Source organism: Euleptes europaea, chromosome 12, assembly GCF_029931775.1.
Source record: "Euleptes europaea isolate rEulEur1 chromosome 12, rEulEur1.hap1, whole genome shotgun sequence".
Taxonomy (NCBI): domain Eukaryota; kingdom Metazoa; phylum Chordata; class Lepidosauria; order Squamata; family Sphaerodactylidae; genus Euleptes; species Euleptes europaea.
In genome coordinates this window covers 3,319,748-3,342,762 of record NC_079323.1, presented here as the reverse complement: position 1 = coordinate 3,342,762, position 23,015 = coordinate 3,319,748, and the positions used below count along the sequence as shown (strand labels likewise).

Genomic DNA, 23,015 nt, shown 5'->3' with positions numbered 1-23,015 from the left:
ATATATATATATATATATATATGCACACACACACGTTTACACACACATACGTGCTTATGCACATGTGTACTGATTCTTACATTCAGAGGGAGCCAAGCACCCTCCCTTTCAGCCCAACCACCCACTCTGATTTGGGGGAGGGACGAGGTGGGAAACGAGAGGTCTCCTCCTGCACCTGGATCGGGGCCAGACCCTAAAGAAGCTGAGATTTGGGAGGGAGGGGGGAGGGGGGAACCGGAGGCCACATCGGAGCCTCCCCACCCCACCCCCACCCCCACCCCGTCCAGGGCTTCGGCCCAACCCGGGGCCCCCCTCCCCCCTCCCCCCTCCCCCCTCCCCCCCTCCACTCACCGCTTTGCTCCCCGAGGAAGACCAGCTTGAATTTCCGCAGCGGGTTGCCGAAGTCGCCGCCCGCCGACATGATGCTGGTGCGGACGAGGAGGAGGAGGGAGGTGGTGGAGAAGGAGCCGCCGGAGGTGGCCGCCCGCCCGCTGACCCGGGGGGGGGGGTCGGAGAAGGACCCCGAGGGGTGAGGGGAAGAGGGGGAGGAGGAAGGGGGGCGGCCGCCGCGGTCGTTGCTCTCCCCCCCTCAGCGGCTGATCCGCCCTCGCGAAGGGGGCCCCGAGAGGAGCTGAGGCGGGGGACGGACGGAGGGACGGAAAGACCGACACCCGCCGGCCGCTCAGTCAGCCACGACGCAACGTCGCCTCCGCCGCTGAGGCAATCCGCGCCCCGCCTCCGGCCGGCCCCGCCCTCCGCGTCGGCCCCGCCCCGCCGCGCGTGCGCGCACGTCCCCCCTAAGCGCCGCCCCCTCCCGCTTCACAGCCAATCAAAGGCGACCGAGGGAGGAGACGAGGAGAAAGCGGGGGGGGGAAGTGAGCACGCGCGGAAGGCCGAAGGAAGGGGGGAGGGGGAGGAAGGGGAGGAGACAAAGGAATAAGTGGCATCGATTGGCTGAGGCTTCCTTTTGGAGGCGGGGCTTTTGTTTCTCCTGCTCGCTTTTCCGCTCTGTTGGGTCTCAGACCCGCCCGACGTGAGAGGTGTTGCAGGCACTTCCGGCATGGATGTGATACTGTAATAACATAGTCAATAAAGGTATTGATTTTTAACATGCTGTGAATATAAATTCTACTCAATATGCAGCTGTATTGTAATTTATTAATATGTATTGTAGAGTGCAACATACATTCGAGATACAACGTATTGTACATATAGGATTAGGAAATACCTGGAGATTTTGGGGGCGGAGCCTGAGGAGGGCGGGGTTTGGGGAGGGACTTCAATGCCATAGAGTCCAATTGCCAAAGCGGCCATTTTCTCCCAGGGAACTGATCTCTATCGGCTGGGGATCAGTTGTAATTGCGGGAGATCTCCAGCCACCACCTGGAGGTTGGCAACTCTATGTACATATATGTTAAAGGGTTGCCAGGTCTCCCTTGGCCACCGGCAGGGGATAGGGCGGCAGGGTTGGAGAGCTCCTAGAGATTTGGGGATGGAGCCTGGGGAGGACAGGGACCTCAGTCCAATGCCACAGAGTCCACCCTCCAAAGCATCCATTTTCTCCAAGAGAAGTGATCTTTGTAGTCTGGAGAGGAGTTAAAATTCCAAGGGATCCCCAGGCGGGGTTGCCGGCTCCGTGCTGGGAAATTACGGTTGTGGCTGGAGGTGTCCTGCTGTTACAACTGATCTCCAGGCGACAGAGATCAGTTCCCCTGGAGAACATGGTGGCTTGGGCAGTTGGACTCTATGGCATTGAAGTCCTCTCCAAACCCCGCCCTCCTCAGGCTCCACCCCCAGAATCTCCAAGTATTTTCCAACCTGGAGCTGGCAACCCTACCTGGCCTACTCTTGTGAAAACATCAGCAGGTGAAGCATTTTGGAGCATAGAGATAAACATTAACTGCTCATCAAGCACAGCTTCAGCGGCCGGCTGAATACCAGCTCCTAAGAGTGCACAATATTGATTTATTAAGAATCTGGAAGGCATCCAAAGTAATTCCTGTTCCTTAAGCCTGGTGTGAACAGACAATAAAAGGCATGATTAGTCCACATATGTATTATACACACACACATGCCTAAATCTGTGGCTGCAGTTGGTCTTTCTTTGAAAAGCAAATGCTTTCAGCTTTCCTTTGCAAGCATTCCCAAGGTGCCCTGAATTGGCAACAGGAAATATTGAAATTATTTGTGACTAAGGTGTTTGTTTTTTTAAGTGGCTTCTCGGAAGTGTTTTCATCACTGGGTGTGAGGGAACACAAGTACACTTTGTGTTGTTAGCTGAGCAATTAGGCACCCTGTATTGAGAGAGACTGACACTGGCCAGTCACAGCAAGCATACTTTTTATGAAACAGAAGAAGGAGGAGGAGTTGTTTTTTATTTACTGACTTTCTCTACCTTTTAAGGAAAATCAAACCAGTTTACAATCTCCTTCCCTTCCTCTCCCAACAGACACCTTGTGAGGTAGGTGGGGTCGAGAGAGTTCAGAGAGAACTGTGACTGGCCCAAGGTCACCCAGCAGGCTTCATGTGGAGGAGTGGAGAAACCAACCTGGTTCATCAGATTAGAGTCCGCCATTCATGTGGAGGAGGGGAAATCACACCGGGTTCTCCAGATTAGAGTCCTCCACTCCTAACCACTACACCACGCTGGCTCTCTTAACTAACCCACTGTACACTCAGTAGGCCAGCAGTTCCCAACGTGGGTTGGCTTACCAGCTCTGGGTTGAGGAATGCCTGGAGATTTTGGGGATGGACCCTGAAGAGGGCGGGGTTTGGGAAAGGAAGAGAGTTCAGTGTGGTATGATGCCATAGAATCAACCCTGCAAAGCACCAATTTTCTTCAGGTGAACTGATCTCTGTCGCATGGAGATAAATTGTAATTCCAAGAGATCTCCAGCCACCACCTGGAAGTTGGCGAGCCTAGTGGTACCACCCCCTGGGGCAGTGGGATTACCTGGGGGAAGTGAGGGGATTCCTTTTGACTACTGAACCAAGAACTGAAATACCTGGCCACCATACTGATTCCTTTTTTCAAGCCTGACATTTTGCAATACCAGGTGCTCACGTAGAATCAGACAGCAGACTCTATGGCATCACATCCCCACTGAGTTTCCTCCACTCAACCTATATTGCGCCTGAATTTTACACATAATAAATATAATAAAATACTTACAATCAATCTGTATAATTTTATACATATTCCATAGATATAATGTAGGTAACTTTCAATTGTCCCTGAAAGGGTACCATGTAAAACCTCCTTTCAGGGACAATTGAAATTTACCTACATTATATCTATGGAATATGTATAAAATTATACAGGAGATTGATTGTAAGTATTTTATTATATTTATTATGTGTAAAATTCAGGTGCGATATAGGTTGATTACCATTATACAATTTTTAATATAGGAAGGACTGAGGAAGAATTGCTTTATAAGCTAAGAATCTGATACGGCCATATCCTCCACAAATTGATGATCTCTGGCTTTTCACCTGATATTTGTCGTCAACAAAGAAGATTTTGTACTCACAATTGAGACAATTATGTTAGACAACTTCTGTACATATGTACATATGGAATTTTTTGTGGGTTTTGATGTATAATTTGTCATGTATTGTCTTGAACTATATGTGGTAGCTTATAAAGTATTTTGCACTTTGTTTAAATTGGCTTCGCTCCTGTACTGATTTCCAAATCCCTTGATACTTGTACAGTGGTGTCTACTTTGTTTTCTCACCACCTGGAGGTTGGCAACCCTGTCTCAGGTGGAGGTCTTTCACATCACTACTGCCGGGTCTTTGTCCCAATTGATGCTTTTGCAAAACGATGACAGAAGCTGCAGCAAAGTCTGCTCGCAGTCACAGCCGACAAGGGGCGGGGCTGTGCCAATTTGGGCTCGTCTCTGGTGTTCAGCTACACTGTGAAGAGCCGGCACTTGCCATGTCTTTTCCTCTTTCTGCCTCCTGTGCCGCTGCATCCCAGCCACATTGGAAGCTGCCCCATGCCTCACATGAAGGGATGCAAACGGCCCTGCGAATGGGGGGTGGGGGTGTCGGAGCAGCTCGAAAGACGGCTGCTGACTCATTGGATCCGATTCCAAAGCTGCTTGCATTCGCCGTGAATCACTCGCTGCATTCCTCTTTCAATAGATCAATTTACATCTAAGGTGGCGCCGTAAACGAGGAAGGAGAAACGGGGCCGCTGGTTTCAAGAAGCCCGCACCACCTGGGGGGTTGCTTTTCCCATCCGCAGCTCTCACAAGCTACTAAAGAGTGCGCCTGTAATGGAACAGGGCTTTTTGAAGAATCAGGAAAGCTAGAAGATTTATCGTCTGGTTTTCTGCCCAAAGAGAACTATCCGCCCCCCCTGCATGCCAGCATACACGCTCCGTACCTCCATGTGCTGCCGAGAGAGATGTGACTCATTCAGTCAGGCAAGCATTGCTCAGATCTATAGCCCACCCAAAGAGCTCAGGATAGCATGCGTGGACGGGGTGATGCCGTTATCCCCCCTCGCCACATTCAAACGCATAACGCTCCTTGCCTAAAGTACAAAGAGGCAGCCCAAAGGAAGACAAAAACAAGAAGGGCCCACACAATCCCTGGGGCCGCATTCAATTCAACCTGGAGAGAAATTAATTCCCCCGGATTTTATGATCATGCTTAAGAGTGAGGCGGTTCAGTGAACTGCTCGTTTGCTGCCTGCTGTGCTATGGACGTTTTTCACTATAAAGTCATAAGAATATAAAAGTCTGGATTAAACCAGTGGTCCCTCTAGTCCAGCATCCTGTTTCATACAGTGGCCAACCAGTTCCTCTGGAGGGCACAGAGGCTGAGGCCTTCCCCTGATAAGAACCTCAGAAGAGCCCTGCTGGATCAGACCAGTGAGGGTCCATCTAGTCCAGCATCCTCCCTCACACACTGGCCAGCCAGTTCTTCTGGAGGTCAAACAACACCGCATACAGGCTGAGGCCTTCGCCTTCCCCTGATGTTGCCTCTTGGCACTGGCATTCAGAGGTTGACTGCCTCTGCATGTGGAGGTTCCCTTTAGACACCATGGCTAGTCGCCACCTATTCTCCATGAATCCCCATTTAAAGCCATCTATGCCTGTGACCATCACTACATCCTCTGGAAGCAAATCCTACATTTTAATCCCTCGCCATGATTAAATAAGTATTTTCTTTTGTCTGTCCTGAATCTACTGCCCATCAGCCAATGTAGTGCACGATATAAGGGATGGTATAAAACACTATGTACTCATATGCACACACATAGAAGCTTTAGGGAAGTTGGCATCCAAAGGCTTTGAGCCAACAAATCATACACTATGCCTGGTACTGCCTCTCACCAGTAGAGAGAAAGCTGTCTTTGAATTACCTCTAACCTTAGGAATGTAGTTTCTGTTTCCTAGCTCACAAGATCAAGCACTTTCCTAAGTGACGCCTTCGGGCAATATCTATAGGCTATGCTAATTAACATAGAGTAGACACCTAACATGTATTGGTGCTTTTGTGTATCAATCCTCCTTGTTGTCTATCATTGGACTCTATAAAACAACCAGGCACTTCACCAGGCCCCTCTTCGCCACTGGAAGTTTTTTTGGGGGGCGGAGTCTGAGGAGGGCGGGGTTTGGGGAGGGACTTCAATGCCATAGAGTCCAATTGCCAAAGTGACCATTTTCTCAAGGTGAACCGATCTCTATCGGCTGGAGATCAGTTGTAATAGCAGGAGATCTCCAGCTAATACCTGGAGATTGGCAACCCTAGCTTTGTTGGATGCCCTAGAGGCTACCTCTCATCATCTGCCTAAGGTCATAGAATCAGCATTGCTGACAGATGGCCATCTAGCCTCTGCTTAAAAACCTCCAGGGAAGGAGAGCTTGCCACCTCCCGAGGAAGCCTGTTCCACTGAGGAACAGCTGGGATTTCAACTGATCTGTGGGTCTTCTGGGATTTCAACTGTACTGAGGAACACAGGCAGGATGGTGCTGCTGCAGTCGTCTTGTTTGTGGGCTTCCTAGAGGCGCCTGGTTGGCCACTGTGGGAACAGACTGCTGGACTTGATGGGCCTTGATCTGATCCAGCAGGGCTTTTCTTATGTTCCAGAAATCAGTTCCACTGGAAAAAATGGCAGCATTGGAGGGTGGACTCTATGGCATTGATTGTACCCTGCTGAGGTCCCTCCCCTCTCCAAACCCTGCCCTCCCCAGGCTCCACCCCCCCCAAATCTCCAGGTATTTCCCGACCCAGAGCTGGCAACCCTTCAAAGCTACTGACATAGGGTTGCCAACCTCCAGGTACAGCTGAGATAAATATGCACAAGTACTAAAATAGTCCAAGGCTCTCAAATGATTGCACAAAACGTATATTGACAAATACAAAAGTGGAAGTGCTGATGTGTAGAAAAAGAAACGTATCCGTTCTATAGACGGACTCAAAACAAAAAAGTAGCAGGAGCTACTCCAATGAAAAAAGGCAGAGCATAGAGCAACCCTCTGGGAGCAAGCAGTGACTAGCTGAGAATGGTGTTTTTTTTCTAATATTTAAGGAGCCTCGTCTCCTCGTACACGGAGAGCTGAAGAAGCTGCCCCGGCGGCGGCGAAAACGCAAAGCATCCGGACAGCATTCCGATCTCCCTCTTCGGCCTTCTGTTCTCCTTTCCTAAGGAATAAGAGACTTAGGAACTGAGACTGAGCTTCTTTGACTTGAAATTAAGGCATATGAACCGATCCTTATTTATTTATTACAGTTGGCTTGTGTGTTTGTACATATTGTCGTTGACACTGGAGTAGCTCCTGCTCCTTTTTTTGTATGGAGTCCGTCTATAGAACTGATAAGTTTCTTTTTCTACACGTCAGCACTTTCACTTTTGTATTTGTCAATATACGTTTTGTGCAATCGTTGGAGAGCCTTGGAGTATCTTTACCTCAACCTCCAGGTACAACCTGGAGATCTCCTGCTATTACAACTGATCTCCCGGCTCCATGTTGGGAAATTACGGATGTGGCTGGAGATGTCCTGGTATTACAACTGATCTCCAGGCGACAGAGATCAGTTCCCCTGGAGAAAAATGGCCGCTTTGGCCATTGGACTCTATGGCATTGAAGCCCCGCCCTTCCCCAAGCCCCGCCCTCCTCAGGCTCCGCCCCAAAAACCTCCCGCCAGTTGCGAAGAGGGACCTGGCAGCCCTACACGGGCTTGAAGGGCGGAGAGATTAAAATCGCAGCGGAACTGTATGTGATACGGTCGCAGAGCGGAGGGGGACGTCTTTTCTTTTCGGACCTCAGCGTTTAGGGGGACGCATGTAGCTGGTGCACCCATTCCCGTCCGTGTTTCTCCGCCTGCGTCGCCGTGGTTACCGCCAGGAAGGTTGCACAGGGACCCGCGGGGAAGCATGAGCGCGGCCTTGGGCAGAGTAAGCACCTCTTGGGTGGGAAGGAGGGTGCAAGGGGAGGAGGAGTGGCTGAGAAAGCTCGAGCCCTCTCTGTCCTTGCGGTTGTCCTTTGCTTTCCCCACGGTCCTTTTCTCCTGTGTGTGTGATGTATGGCGTGGCTGTTCCCAGAATCCTTTGCGGTTGCCCTGGGCATCAGAACCATGTATGGGCACGACAATATATAGCCATAGACAGGGGTCTTAAGACAACTATAACAACTAACCAAATGGTATCGCAGCATAAAATTTCGTGGAATAACCCTCCCCCCTTTCTTCATATTTGACCTATGGAAAAAAATGGGGTTAATGTTATGTAATGAAAGCTGGACATTGAAGAAAGCTGATAGGAAGAAAGTAGATTCTTTTGACATGTGGTGTTGGTGGAGAGTGCTATGGATACCGTGGACAGCCCCAAAACACAAATCAGTGGGTTCTACATCAAATCAAGCCTGAACTGACCCTAAAAGGCTAAACTGAGGCTGTCGTCCTTTGGTCACATAATGAGAAGGCAAGAGTCACTGGAGAAGACAATTCACAGTGGGTAGCCGTGTTAGTCTGTTTGCAGTAGTCAAAAAGGGGCAAGAGTCCAGTATCACCTTAAAGACTAACAAAAATATTTTCTGGTAGGGTATGAGCTTTCGTGAGCCACAGCTCACTTCTTCAGATACAGCTAGAATGACATTCTAGCTGTATCTGAAGAAGTGAGCTGTGGCTCACGAAAGCTCATACCCTGCCAGAAAATATTTTTGTTAGTCTTTAAGGTGCTACTGGACTCTTGCCCCTTTTGGAGAAGACAGTCATGCTGGGGAAAGTTGAGGGCAGCAGGAAAAGAGGAAGACCCAACAAGAGATGGATTGACTCTACGAAGGAAGCCACGGCCCTCAATTTGCAAGATCTGAGCAAGGCTGTCAAAGATAGGACATTGATTCATAGGGTCGCCATGAGTCGGAAGCGACTTGACAGCCCTTAACACACACACAACTGCATTTCAACCCTCTCTGCCTGCATTCCGTGATTCTGTTCCCCCTTACCATCCTGCTACACAAAATGTGTGATGTTAAGTGCCTGTCAAGTTGCTTCTGACCTATGGCAATCCTCTAAATTAATGTCTTCCAAAATGCCCTATTCTTAACAGCCTTGCTTAGGGCTGTGGCTTCCATCCATCTCATGTTGGGTCTTCCTCTTTTCCTGCTGCCTTCCGTTTTTCCTAGCATTATTGCCTTTTCCAGTAACTCTTGTCTTCTCAGAGCAGGTGATGTGAAAGACTTCCACCTGAAACCTTGGATACCCACTGCCAGTCAGAATAGTCAAGACTCACCTTGGTAGACCAAGGCTCTGACTCAGCATAAGGCAGTTTCATGCAAGTGTTGATCTCGAATACTGTTCACACACTGTAGATAATTGTGAGGGGTCCATTAGGAAAAGACAACCCAGCTGTTCGGTACCCTTTTTAAAATCCCTATCAACCAAATTATTTCACAATCATGAGAAAACATGAAATTCCACAGTGCATCAGTGTGGATGTTCACTTCAAAAAGGAGGAGGAGGGAAAGGGAGAAAGAGGGAAGCATCAGAGCATCACAGAAAAGTCTGCAGATGGCATTTTCAGAGGGGTCTGTATATTTTTTGTGGGTTAGAGGTCCTGAGACTGGGTAAGGCTGCTGCTGGTCAGAGTAGATAAACCAAAATTAGACCTGATGTTGACAGATTAATCTATTTGTTATCAGATATGGACCCTTATAGTTCCCAAAAAATGGCACTGCATGGCCTGGCGGCCAAGAAAATCAGGGCGAAACAAATCACGAAAGGTGGTAAAGTTGGATAGAACCAAATGGGCGTATTTTAATTTCCTAATTTTTGTATTCTTTTAATGATTCTGGTTCTGTACATTTTAACCTGTTTGTTATATTGTTATACTGTTTTAGATTGTAACGGCCTATGGCTTTATACAATAAACTTGACTTGACAAAATTAGATAGATAATGGCAAACAGGTGGTTTGTTTCCTGAAGTGTTAACTTTGTACACATTTCCTGGAGTTAACAAAGGGAACTTTGACTCTCGAAAGCATAGATGACAATGGGTAGCTATGTTAGTCTGTAGAGGTAGAAAAGAGCAAGAGTCCAGTGGCACCTTAAAGATTAACAAAATTTCTGGCAGGGTAGATCTGTCATGAGTCACAGCTCACTTTTTCAGATAGTATCTGTATCTGAAGTGAGCTGTGACTCACAAAAGCCCATACCCTGCCAGAAGTTTTGTTAATCTTTAAGGTGCTACTGGACTCTTGCTTTTTTCTACTGCTCTCAAAACCATACATCTCAAAAAATCCTGTTGGTCTCTAAGGTGCTTCTAGACTGTAGTCTAGTTGTTCTACTGCAGACCAATGCGGCTACCCTCTGAAACTATCTTGCACACATGAATACACGAAACTGCCTTATACTGAATCAGACCCTGGGTCCATCAAAGTCAGTACTGTCTACTCAGACTGGCAGCGGCTCTCCAGGGTCTCAGGCAGAGGTCTTTCACATCACCTACTTTTCTGATCCCTTTTAACTGGAGATGCCGGGGATTGAACCTGGGACTTTCTGCATGCTAAGCAGACACTCCACCACTGAGCCATAGCCCCTCCCCAGGTCATTTACCTGCTGTTGACATTTACATGCTATTGCCATTAGGTATGTGAATTCACTCTTCTCTTCTTAAGGGCAAATGGACTCACATTCTAACTGTACCTGACGAAGTGAGCTGTTTCTGTGCTGAGGAAATTTTGTATGTTAATTTCTGCTTGTCATGTGGTTGTTGAGGGCTCAGAATTTCTGTGGGGGACTCCCCCCTCCAATCCTTTTCAGAATGACATAGATAGCCATATACCAACACTCACAGACTGGGCAAGATGAAGATAGCCAGTCCCTTGATATCTAATAGCCAGAGGTGCCAGGCTTGGTAACTTGGAAGAAAGCTGCTGTGTTTAGTAGGCATTGAGAGGTCTATCTTCCATGCTGTGTTGATCTTGTCCTTTGAAATGCTACATGCCAATGGCCACCCCATGTGGATAGATTGAACACACTAATCGTATGTTGCGTGAATGTTTCCAAAAAATTTTTGTCATGAACTGTCCCTCACTCTCACTAGAAAAAGAAGAAGAGATGGTTTTTATACCCCACTTTTTTCTACCTTTAAGGAGTCTCAAAGCTGCGTACAATTGCCTTTCCTTCCTCTCCCCACTGCAGACACCTTATGAGGTAGGTGGGGCTGAGAGAGTTCTGAGAGAGCTGTGACTGGCCCAAGGTCCTCCAGCAGGCTGCATGTGGAGAAATGGAGAAACCAACCCGGTTCACCAGATTAGAGTCCGCTGCTCATGTGTAGGAGTGGGGAATCAAACCCAGTTCCCCAGATTAGAGTACGCCGCTGTTAACCACTACGCCATGCTGGGCAGCCTATCAGGGAGCGAACAATTCATTTGTGCTCTCTTTCTTATTTGGGATTTTATAAGTTTCTCCCTCCCACTGTCATTTTCTTTCTAAGCTAACAAGCCGCAGCTGAATGAACCTTAAAACTTTCACTGTCTTGGTCCCTTTTGAATCGTTCCGTGTTCCATTCCCTTTCCCAGGTTTCCCTGCACACTCTTTGAGTCTGCAATCCGAAGGGAGGGCTTTCCAGTTGATTTGAGGGCGTATTTGTATGTTCCTCTGAGCTGAAGATGAGCGTGGGCATCAAGAATGCACTCAGCCGAGCGCACGTTTTTCTCTGACTATTATGCTGTTGAAATTTGCCATGTACAAGTGATGGATCACGCAGGAGAGAAATTGCAGTCATTTGTCTTCCTGCCTTTCTCCTGAGAAAGCCAGGCTTTAGGGCTTCTAATAACTTTTTTGAGATATTTGCTGGTGGCCTGGAGACTCCCAGCTCTTGACGTAGGAGATGTGGGCGAAAATGAATCGCCTGAGAGCAGCCCATTCCCTTGAAAACTCTGGGCAATCTTTCTTGTGTTTTAAAGGGGAATTTAATCTTTTTCTCCTCCCCCCTTACTAGGTGTTCTGCCTGGGAAGAGAACCCTTTCTAAAAGAGATGCCAGCTGGACGGCTTATCAGGTAAAATAACTGAAATTTAACCACATCAATCTGGCACCCTTTGTTGCCCTGAGGGTGTTGGTTAGCCCACCAGTGGGGGCAGAGGGAAGAATCCAAAGGTGTGTGGATCGTGGCCCAGTTGTCAGCATGATGGGCTTTCCAGCCCTTCTCTGATGCTTTATTGTACAGCCTCAAGGAATACCCTGGCAAGAGAGAAACAACTGTCTCGTTTTCCTGGCCGTACATGCATTCTTCAAAGTGAGACAGCGCTTTAAAAAATGAGCTTAATATAAGCAACTTTCAACATCATATGTGGGAAGGGGCTAATAAAAAATGGTAAAACAACTACAGCTGTACACTTCCTGTTAACCAAATCTGTAGAGAATCTTTCAGTTGGGGTGTGTGTGTGTGTGGGGGGGGTGATCTGTCATAAGAAAGGCCATGATGGATCAGACCAAGGCACATCAAGTCCAGTCAAGTGGCCAACCAGGTGCCTCTAGGAAGCACACAAGCAAGACGACTGCAGCAGCATCCTGCCTTTGTTCTTTGGCACCTAATATAATAAGAACATAAGAAAGGCCCTGCTAGATTAGACCAAGACCCATCAAGTCCAGCAATCTGTTCACACAGTGGCCAACCAGGTGCCTCTAGGAAGCCCATAAACAAGACGACTGCAGCAGCATTGTCTTGCCTGTGTTCGACAGCACCTAAGATAATAGGCAATAGTCTGTCGCTTGGACAGACCCCAGCATCTCCACTATATGTATGAATGAGGGATGAGGAGGATCAGGAAAAAGGTCTAATTGTTACAGGGGCATTGGAAGGGCTCCAAAAACAGTTAAAATATGACATAGGCAGAAGTATCAACAGATTGTAATCTGGAATTTTATCTTTCCCCCCTTCTCTAGTCTTACCTTTGAAGCATCCAGAAAGAATCCTGTCTGTTCTGTGGGTAAGGACATTTTGAAAAACAAAACCCTCTATGTTGTCAGTGGAAGGAAAACTGTGTTTGGGGACCCTGTCCTGAGAATGCTTGGTTTGGCTGTCTGGAAAGGGATTGTTTTCCCCTCTGCGATTGGGCAGAAGGAGACTTACCCTGGTAATGTCGACGTGAACTAACAGCTCAGCAGTAGGGGTACTTATGTGGACATGTGTGTCTAGTCACAGCCAAGCCTATGGTAAACCTAGAGGGTTGTAAAGACAAGAGACATTCAGAGGTGGTTTGCTGTTGCCTGCCTATGCGTAGTGACCCTGGACTTCCTTGTTGGTCTCCCATCCAAGAACTAACCAGGGCCGACCCTGCTTAGCTTCTGAGATCTGATGAGATCAGGCTAGCCTGGGCCATCCAGGTCAGGGCACAAGTCATACAGAGGTGGTTTGTCATTGCTTGCCTCTGCATAGCAACCCTGGACTTCCTTGATGGTCTCCCATGCAAATACTAACCAGGACCGACTCTGCTTAGCTTCCAAGATCTGACGAGCTTGGGCCATCCAGGACAGGGCCAAAGGCATGCAGAGGTGGTTTGCCATTGCCTGCCTCTACGTCGCAACCCTGGATTTCCTTGGTGGTCTCCCATCCAAGTACTAACCAGGGCTGACCCTGCTTTGCTTCTGAGATCTGACAAGTTTGGGTTAGCCTGGGCCATCCTCTGCTTTAAGAGCCCTTTACAGTCATCACTGACCTTCCCAATGAATAACCTACAGTGAACTTCCAAGAGACCTCAGTGAGAACTTCTGGCCACCTCAAGCCAAGAGAAACAGCAAGGAAATTATGCTCAGTAAATGAATAAATTGGGGACCCAGGTTCATTAAAGCAGCCAGCACAGGCTGTGTCTGTATCCGGAGGATAGCAAGAACCCTGGTGTTGCCTCTTCAAAGGAGAAATCTAGAGACCTTTAAAGCAATAGCCATGGCTTGGTAGTAGTGGACATGATCTACACGCCAAAAGTCCCGGTTTCTGTCACGGGCATCTCCATTTGAAGGGCGTTGGGGTTAGGCGTTGGAGACATTGCCAAGCTTTATAGACGTGCAGTCTGACTTGGTATAAGGCTGGTAAGGGAAGGGCTGTGGGGAGGGACTGTGGTTGAGTGGGACAGCATCTGCTTGTCATGCAGCAAGTCCCAGGTTCCCGACATCTCCAGTTCGAATGACCAGGCAGTAGGTCATGTGAAAAACCTCTGCCTGAGACCCAGGAAAGCTGCTGCCAGTCTGAGTAGACAAGACAGCCCTTGATGGACCGAGGATCTGATTCAGTATAAGGCAGCTTATACTGTGAAGAAGACGAAGAAGAAGAAGAGTTGGTTTTTATATGCCAACTTTCTCTACCACTTAAGGAAGAATCAAACTGGCTTATGATCACCTTCCTTTCCTCTCCCCACAACAGACAACCTGTGAGGTAGGTGAGGCTGAGAGAGTGTGACTAGCCCAAGGTCACCCAGCTGGCTTCATGTTGAGGAGTGGGGAAACAAATCCAGTTCACGAGATTAGCCTCCGCCGCTCATGTGGAGGAGTGGGGAATCAAACCTGGTCCTCCGGATCAGAGTCCACCGCTGCGTTCACTTAGGTATTTGGAAGGCACCATGGCTCAGTGGTAGAGCATCTGCTTGGCATGCAAAAGGTCCCAGGTTCAGTCCCCAGCATCTCTAGTTAAAAAGGACCAGGCGGTAGGTATAGTGAAAGACCTCTGCCTGAGACCATGGAGAGCCGCTGCCAGTCTGAGCAGACAATACTAACTTTGATGGACCAGTGGTTTGTTTCGGTATAAGGCAGCTTCATGTGTGTCCAGGTACGTTACTCTGTTCTGTTTCCTACAGGTAGCCAACTGGTGAACTGTTTCAGGCACTATAGGGCTAATCCGACCCACGGCATCGGCCGGTACAAATATCTTTTACCAAAGGTAAGCATTTTCGAGGTTGATAGATTCCTCCGCTTCTTAGAGGTATATTTCCAGAGACTGAAGGAAAAGCAGCACACTGTAAAAAAAATTGATACTAACTAATCAAAACCAGGGAACCTCTGAGCTGGAAAGGGCCTATTGGGGTTATTTCAGCAGCCTGCCTTGGGCCAAGAGTTCTGGAGGTCTACGTTCCCACCACGGAGAAGGCTCTGCTGTGGATCCGATCTAAGTTTCATGTCCTTTCTGGAATGGTCTCTCAGCAGGGCTTCCTCGCTGATCTCTAAGGGGGAGTGGGGCTTACCCTTCTGGTACCTTTCTCAGTATGGGCAGCTTAGGCCTGTGGTTCAGGCAGGGCTCCCCAACATGGTGCTTGTGGGCACTAAGGTGCCCCCAACACCTTTTATAGCACCTGCCAAGTGTTTTTAGAACATGAATGGGGCCAGGTGGGGCTTTTGCCTGGCAAGGCTTTTGATTGGCCGCTGAGGATTTGATTGGCTGTGCAGATTTTTAAAAAGGTTGCTTTGGATCTTTGCTTCCTGACTGAAGGTAAGCTGCGGCAGCCATTTTGTGGCTGGCTCCGCCTCCTGTGGCAGTAAGGTTGCCAGGTCCCTCTTCGCCACCGACGGGAGATTTTCATAGAGTATGCATCTTGGAGCCTTTACTAACTTGATTGTATCCAGCTGGGAACCTTTGCAAGTCAGCCCAGGAAGGGATTGGAATTTGTAACATGACATACAAAATGGATATGAAGAGGGACTGATGAATAATTAGAACTTGAAACCACTGTCTTCCTCTTCCTCCGTGACAAAGGGAGCACACCTGAATATATCCAATAGAGAAAAGTCTCTGACCTGCACCTGTAAAACAAGAAGATGTGAGAGGGAGCATCAGACATGGGACTTTCCTAATCATACTTATTGCATCTCAGTGTTTGTATATAGCTGATTTAAACTTTTGCATTTTTGGCATGTAATACATTTTTGCATTTTGTCATACTCCTTGTGCATATTGGTTTCTGTGTATGATTTTGTACTAAGTACCTGGAGGTTGGCAACCCTATGCGGCAGCCATTTTGTGTCCGAATTCCAAAGGTGCCTGCAGGTTCAGAAAGGCTGGGAACCCCTGTGAGGGGTAATGACTGAAGAATGGATAGGCTTGAGTTCAAGTCCTGCCGCCCCCTCCCCCGCTCTTCCACAACCTTTCCGTTCTTCTGTACAAACAACCCTGTAGTTTTTTCAGCTGGCGTAAGCGGTTAATGATGCTCCACCTGAACCACCAGCTGCTGAGCGGAGGAAGCAGCTGAATCTGAGACTTTGCAGGGATGTGGGACCCCGAAACAGGGGGCCTCTTGTAATTTGGGAAGATAATGAACTAATAATTCATCTGGGCAGGGTGCCTCGAAGGCAGAAGTTAAAATAGAAGCAATTTGTCCTAGCTTGTCAGGGGCTTTGAGGCAGAAAGGACTTTTAATTGTGGTAAGGCCTTCTGTTTTCCCCCTGGTTCCAGAACCCCCCTGAAGTGCCGATCCTAAGAAAAGTCCTGCTGGATCAGACCAAGAGGGTCCAGCAGTCTGTTCACACAGGGGCCAACCAGGGGCCTCTAGGGTCTGGGTTGTATGGCCAGGTGAGCCAAGTGACAACCTGAAAGCAATCCAGCAAACTCACCGGGAAGTGGTTGGGTTACTGAGAGGGCAGGTAGTTTTGCAGGGCTGTGTTTGGCAGATTAGCAAGCCAGGAAAGAGGGTCATGCAAACACACGAAGCTGCCTTCTAGTGAATCAGACCCTTGGTCTATCATGCTGGGTGTTGTCTGCTCTGAGCGGCCCTTGGGTAGAAGCGTTTGGCTTCACCTTTTAACAGGAGATGCCAAGGATTAAGGATGGGACCATCCACGTGCACTGTGCATGCTCCACCCCAGAGCCACGCCCCCTTTGTGGGTCTGTTCCCAGAAAGGATGAGAGCCAGCATGGTGTAGACGTTAAGAGCGGTGGTTTGGAGTGGTGGGCTCTGATCTGGAAGAAGAAGAAGAGTTGGTTTTTATATGCTGACTTTCTCTACCACTTAAGGGAGACTCAAACCGGTTTACAATCTCCTTCCCTCCCCCTCCCCACAACAGACACCCTGTGAGGTAGGTGGGGCTGAGAGAGAGTGACTTGCCCAAGGTTACCCAGCTGGCTTCATGTATAGGAGTGGGGAAACAAATCCAGTTCTCCAGATTAGCCTCTGCTGCTCATGTGGAGGAGTGGGGAATCAAATCCGGTTCTCCAGATCAGAATCCACCGCTCCAAACCACCACTCTTAACCACTACACCATGCTGGTTTGATTCCCCACTCCTCCACATGAGTGGCAGAGGCTAATCTGGCGAACTGGATTTGTTTCCCCTGCACATGAAGCCTGCTGGGTGACCTTGGGCTAGTCACAGCTCTCTTAGAGCTCTCTCTTAGAGCGTGCCTGTTGTGGGAAGTGGAAGGGAAGGAGATGGTAAGCTGGTTTGATTCTTCCCTAAGTGGTAGAGAAAGTCAGCTTATAAAAACCAGCAGGTGCCACAGAGCCCCCGATCACCATGATCGGGGACCCCTGCTCTGTGGTTTCCTTCCAAAGATGAGTTCATCCCGTATGCCAACACGCCAATATCTTCATAGGTAGACAGTGCTTTTTTTTTTTTTTTTTTTGCAAAAAGATTGTCCACACTGTACTGTCTGTCCTTTGCCTGATGTTGGGGCCTGAATGGTTGGTGCCCGTGTCCCACCTGCGTCGCCTGAGAATTCTTCTCCCGGCAGGTTTCCAAGAAGAGGTGGGACAGAGTGCAGATGAAGGAGATCGACCCCGGGACGGAGCACACCTACGGCTTCCTGAACATTGTGATGACGGCCTACGACATGGCCCTCGTGGAGCACTACGCACGCTACATCCACAGGCTCTGCAGCCAGCTCTCCATCAGGGTGGAGGAAAGGTAGGATGTCATGGCTTGCGTTGGACCAGTGGTTCCCAAAGTGGGCATTACCACCCCCTGGGGGCGGTGGGAGTACCTAGGGGGGCACTAAGAGGCTAGAGGCGGGCCCCTTCGACTGTATTGTTCACTAATTTACAACAGATCAAGCTATGGCACCATGCTGGCAAATCTGGTGGAAACTCTCAGAATTTTTTTCCAGACGTTGAAGAGCTGGTACCATTGGATCAAGTTCCTCAGTTTTGTTGAACAAATTTCAACTAAAAGTTTTAATTTGATTTTGAGTGGATGTGCAATTAATTGTCACTGTTCTGAAATTTTATTGTTATTATCTTCTTTAGTGAGTCATGCAAACCCCTATTTTGAATAATGCTTTTTATAGGATTGGGTAGGGGGTCCTGGGGTTGAGTCTGTGGAACTGAGGGGGTGGTGGCCCAAAAAGTTTGGGAACCACTGTGTTGGATGACGCTGGCGTGTTGTATACAAAACCCTCTACCTTCATAGGGCTTTGGTATGCTAGCCTCAATGTAGTCCTCTGTTCACCCCGTATGGTTGAGAGTGAGAATGAGGTGTTTAGACAGCACCCCCAAAGTATTTCTTCTCTGCCAGCGTGGTGTAGTGGTTAAAAGCAGTGGTTTGGAGCGGTGGACTCTAATCGGGAGAACCAGATTTGATTCCCCACTCCTCCATGTGAGCGGCGAAGGCTAATCTGGTGGATTTGTTTCCCCGCTCCTACACCCAAAGCCAGCTGGGTGACCTTGGGTAAGTTACAGCTCTCTTCGAGCTCTCTTAGCCCCACCTACCTGACAGGGTGTCGTGGGGAGGGGAAGGTGATTGTAAGCCGGTTTGAGTCTCCCTTAAGTGGTAGAGAAAGTTGGCATATAAAAACCAACTCTTCTACTTCTTCTTCCCCATGCTGCAGTTCTGAACTCCCTATTAGTTACATGGGAAAATTGTCCCTGGCTGTACTCAGACAGACCACCTATGCTTCAAAACTTCTCCCTGCTTCCCATGAAGGGGAGGGGCAGAGCATCTGCTTGGAATGCAGAAGGTCCCAGGTTCAATCCCTGGCATCTTTAGTTAAAGGGACTAGGCAGGTAGGTATTGTGAAAGACCTCTGCTTGAGACCCTGGAGAGCCGTTGCCTGTCTGAGTAGGCAATACTGACCTTGATGGACTAGTGGTCTGATTCAGTATAAGGCAGTTTCATGTGTTCATGAGAAATGCTTCAAAACTTCTCCCTGACTCCCATGGCGCCGGCTTCTGAGTGCTGGCATCTGCATGCCGCAGGCTCACGTGATGTGCATCTTCCTGGAGTGTACTGCTTCAAACTGTGGGCGAGAACCTCTTTGCATTTTCCTGTGTTTCCCTTGCCTCCCCACCTCCCCACCCCCGCTCATTTCCTGCATATGCTCTACCACTGAGCCACAGCCCCTCTCCATGGCTCTCCAGAGTCTCAGGCAGAGGTCTTTCACATCACCTACTTGCCTAGTCCCTTTAACTGGAGATGCCGGGGACTGAACCTGGGATCTTCTATATGCCGAGCAGATGCTCTACCACTGAGCCACGGCCCCTCTCCATGGCTCTCAGGCAGAGGTCTTTCACATCACCTACTGCCTGGTCCTTTTTAACGGGAGATGCCAGAGATTTAATCTGAGACCTTCTGCATGCCAAGCAGATGCTCCACCACTCAGCCACAGTCCCTTCCCAGTGGCAGATCTTGTTTGCATTGCTAACTTGTCACAAAGGCACCTTCCTGTTCCCTGGGCAGCTGCAAGTTAATTTCTTTCTGGTGCATAGCACAGAAAAGCCCCGCCCCCGTTCTTCTTCAGGAAGGTCAACGGCTCACTCCTCTGTTGTTTCCACAGCTACGCCATGCCCACAAAGATCATGGAGGTGATGCAGATGCAGCAGCAGGGGTCCAAGATGTATCTGGACGCTGTCCTCTCCACCCACCAGCGCATTGTTCAGGTAGGGGACATCTTGCTTCTGAAACAGGACTGCGGCAGCTGGTTGGCCACTGTGTGAACAGACTGCTGGACTTGATGGGCCTGGGTCTGATCCAGCAGGGCTCTTCTTATGTTTTTATGTTCATCATGGAGCTGAGAGGTCCTTCTGTTCTGGTTTCTGCACACCTTGTTGTTGTTAAGTCATGAAGAAGAAGAGTTGGTTTTTATATCCCGCTTTTTCTCTACCTTTAAGGAGTCTCAAAGCAGCTTACAATCGCCTTCCCCTCCCCACAACAGACACCTTGTGAGGTAGGTGGGGCTGAGAGAGTTCGGAGAGAACTGTGACTAGCCCAAGGTCACCCAGCAGGCTTCATGTGGAGGAGCAGGGAATCGAACCCAGTTCACCAGATTAGAGTCCGCTGCTCATGTGGAGGAGTGGGGAATCAAACTTGGTTCTCCAGATTCAAGTCCATCACTGTGGGGAGAGGAAGGGAAGACAATTATAAGCCAGTTTGAGACTCCTTAAAGGCAGAGAAAATCAAGGTATAAAAACCACCGCCACTTCTTCTTAGCTTTGATAAGCTCAGGCTGAACTAAACTGTAAATCAATGCAATGTAAAAGCATTATATAAATGTGAATAAGCATAGCATATTAGACATGATACAGAGTGCAGATACAATGCAGAAAAATAACACTACATAAGTATCATTGGGAGCCAGATTGGTGTAGTGGTTAAGAGTGGTGGTTTGGAGCGGTGGACTCTGATCTGGAGAACTGGGTTTGATTCCCCACTCCCCCACATGAGCAGTGGAGGCTAAACTGGTGAACTGGATTTGTTTCCCCACTTCCCTTCCCCACATGAAGCCAGCTGGGTGACCTTGGGCTAGTCATACTCTCTGAGCCTCACCTACCTCACAGGGTGTCTGTTGTGGGGAGGGGAAGGTAAGGTGATTGTAACCTGGTTTGAGTCTCCCCTAAGTGATAAAGTCAGCATATAAAAACCAACTCTTCTTCTATCTCACAGGGTGTCTGTTGTGGGGATGGGAAGGGAAGGTGATTGTAAACAAGGTTGATTCTTCCTGAAGTGTCAGAGAAAGTTGGCATATAAAAACCAACTCTCCTTCTCCCCCCAACCCAATGCGGCAACAATGGATACACCTAACCAGTTGCAATGATTTGTCTGAATTCTGGCTGCTTGTCCTGCTGGGGAAATTCTTATGCCTTGTTGTAAAAGGATCGAGTTCTTATTTGGCATGTTTTTCCCCCCTATAATGTCTTCACTTGGTTTTCTCTGCCCCAACCCCAGATCAACGGCTTGAGTGCCACATTTGCACCTATTCTCTTGGAAATCATTCAGAATAACCAGCCAGAAGGCCTCCATCTGTTAGTGAAAGAGGTACGTAGATGAGGGAGGGGAGAGCTCCCTTGGGCTTCCACCCTCCTTGGGGGGGGGTTCTCACCCCCTTCATACCTACCCACCTTGTGTGGGGCGGGGGTTACTGGCTTGTGGTGGCAGCTCCCTCAGCCTCTTGGGGGCTTGCCAGCTGGCAGTGGCTCCTGCCCATTTTGTGTGGGGCTGCCCTGGGGGTGGGGGGCAGACCATTGGTCCACCATGACTTTCCCAGTGGCCCAGCAGATTTAGTTTTAGAGAAGGGTAAGGAATTGCATTGCCATGGCTTTCTCTATGCTCACCTGTGGCATTATTACCTGCCTGTCTGACTGGAAAGAAATCCAGCTGTAAAGGGGACTCACGTATAGTTTCAGGGGACAGGCCTCCTTGGCGGATGGTACTCTGTTTTTTGGCAGCACGCAGTTTGGGTATTATTATTCTGGGCCCCTTATGGAAATGGAATCTCTGAAACAGGCATAGGGACACATGAAGCTGCCTTATACTAAATCAGACCCTCGGTCCAAAAAGTCAGTATTGTCTACTCAGATCAGCAGCGGCTCTCCAGGGTCTCAGGCAGAAAAGGGTCTTTCACATCACCTACTGCCCAGTCCCTTTAACTGGAGGTGCTGGGGATTGAATGTGGGGCCTTCTGCATGCCAAGCAGAGGCCTTACCACTGAGCCACAGCTGAGTAGAATGGAATTTCTTTCTGCCCTGGAGAGCCTTTTGCCTAGCTGCTGTTTCCTAACCTCACTCTAGCTTATCAGGAGACTTTTTGGCCACAGCAGTGCTGGGAGTGGAGCTCCTCAGCAGAGCTGCCTTTTGGGGACACACAGCTGGAAGGGCTAGTGCGTCCTAGGGCAGACCTAGTCCTAGGGCTGGAAGTCCTAGTGCGGTTCTAGGCTGCAGTTCTTACCACACGCCTGCTTTCTGTCTGCTCCCTGTAGCATACCGAGGATGACTTCAAGGGTCGGCTGAAGGCCCGTCCAGAACTCGAAGAGCTCCTTTCCCAAATGGGTTGAGCCGAGCCAGTTGCTTCTTGTCGAGGTCACCTCTGCACCCTTCTTTGGGCTCCTTCCGTGCCAGCTCTGTGAAAACAAAACTGATGCGCAGACTCCGCTTGCTGGAGGGGTTTCTCGTGCTGTGATGGGTCTCGTTTTTAACAGTCGTAAATTTAAACTTCAGCCGTGTGCTGCAGCGTTCAGTAATGCGAAACGGTACCCAAGAGAGAGGATGCTGCTGGCATGGACGGGCATCGCCAGCTAACGTGGATTTTGTGCAGATCCAGGGGTGACCATGTCTCTCTTAAATACTGGCCTCTCTCCACTAAGTGATTTTTAAAGAAATAAAAAAAAGGTATCATTTAAATACATGACTCCTCTTTGCCAAGTGAGACTGAACACGCTTACGGCTCGTGCCATTTTCCTTCTCCCTTCCGTTGCGAATGGCTTCTCTTAAAAAGTGGCACAAGAGAAAAGGCAGGTCTCAGCCCTTCTGAGATCACAGTGTAAACTGAGCTTACGTAAGAAAAGCCATGCTGGACCAGGCCAAGGTCCATCAAGACCAGCCGTCCGTTCACACAATGGTCAACCAGGTGTCTCTAGGAAGCCCACAAACAAGACAACTGCAGCAGCATGAGGTCTTTTACATCACCTAGTTGCCTAGTCCCTTTAACTAGAAATGCTGGGGATTGAACCTGGGACCTTCTACATGGCAAGCAGATGCTCTACCGCTAAGCCACAGCCCCTCCCCAGTCCTCCACATGAGCGGCAGAGGTTTCCCTGCTCCTCCACATGAAGCCAGCTGGGTGACCTTGGGCTGGTCACACTCTCTCAGTCTCTCCTACCTCACAGGGTGTCTGTTGTGGGGAGGGGAAGGTGATTGTAAGTCAGTTTGATTTTGCCTTAAGTGGTAGAGAAAGTCAGCATATAAAAACGAACTCCTCCTTGCTGTAGGGTTGGAGGAAGGATCCAGCTCAACTCTCTTTAAATATATATATATTAGGAAGGGGTGTTTGAGTGCCATCTTGTGGCTAACAATTCACTACCAGCCAAAGCAGGTAATTTCAGATTCTGGCAAAGAGGGCTGAATTCCTTGAAATCCTGTCCCTTTGGGAGTAAGTTTGTTGCTTATGGGGAGTAGAAACAACCAGTATACTTTCAGGTTGCTTACCACCTGATCCTTTTAGCTGGGGATGCGGGGGATTGAACATGGGACCTTCTGCACAGAAAACATGGTCTACCACTGAGCCACGCCCCCTCCCCAATATATGAACTTGCCTCCTACTGAATCAGTCCCTTCATCTGTCACGGCCAACACTGTCTACCCAG

General features: G+C 48.9%; 2 protein-coding genes across 3 annotated transcripts in view; one reads left to right on the top strand and one right to left on the bottom strand.

Moving 5' to 3' along the window:
* RAB6A (RAB6A, member RAS oncogene family) overlaps positions 1–429 on the bottom strand; it is a 71,590-nt gene extending 71,161 nt beyond the window's left edge. For both annotated transcript variants that reach the window (XM_056858085.1, XM_056858084.1), the window contains exon 1: positions 352–429. In XM_056858085.1, coding sequence (XP_056714063.1) covers positions 352–421 — 70 coding nt within the window. In that variant the 5' untranslated portion in view covers positions 422–429. The remainder of the gene's footprint in view (positions 1–351) is intronic.
* MRPL48 (mitochondrial ribosomal protein L48) lies at positions 420–21,722 on the top strand. The gene is made up of 7 exons (XM_056858828.1): positions 420–529; positions 12,412–12,455; positions 14,316–14,398; positions 17,178–17,350; positions 19,215–19,317; positions 20,603–20,692; positions 21,633–21,722. Exons 1-7 carry the CDS (start codon positions 420–422, stop codon positions 21,705–21,707), a joined length of 678 nt encoding a protein of 225 aa, XP_056714806.1. The 3' UTR covers positions 21,708–21,722.
* Positions 21,723–23,015: the final 1,293 nt, after the last annotated feature.

Bases quoted from the DNA above. Each gene is read 5' to 3' on its own strand.
- MRPL48 (XM_056858828.1), top strand. From the start codon at position 420: ATGATGCTGGTGCGGACGAGGAGGAGGAGGGAGGTGGTGGAGAAGGAG. The intron at 530-12,411 runs GTGAGGGGAAGA...CCCCTTCTCTAG, and splicing joins TCGGAGAAGGACCCCGAGGG to TCTTACCTTTGAAGCATCCA. The intron at 17,351-19,214 runs GTAGGATGTCAT...TTGTTTCCACAG, and splicing joins TCCATCAGGGTGGAGGAAAG to CTACGCCATGCCCACAAAGA.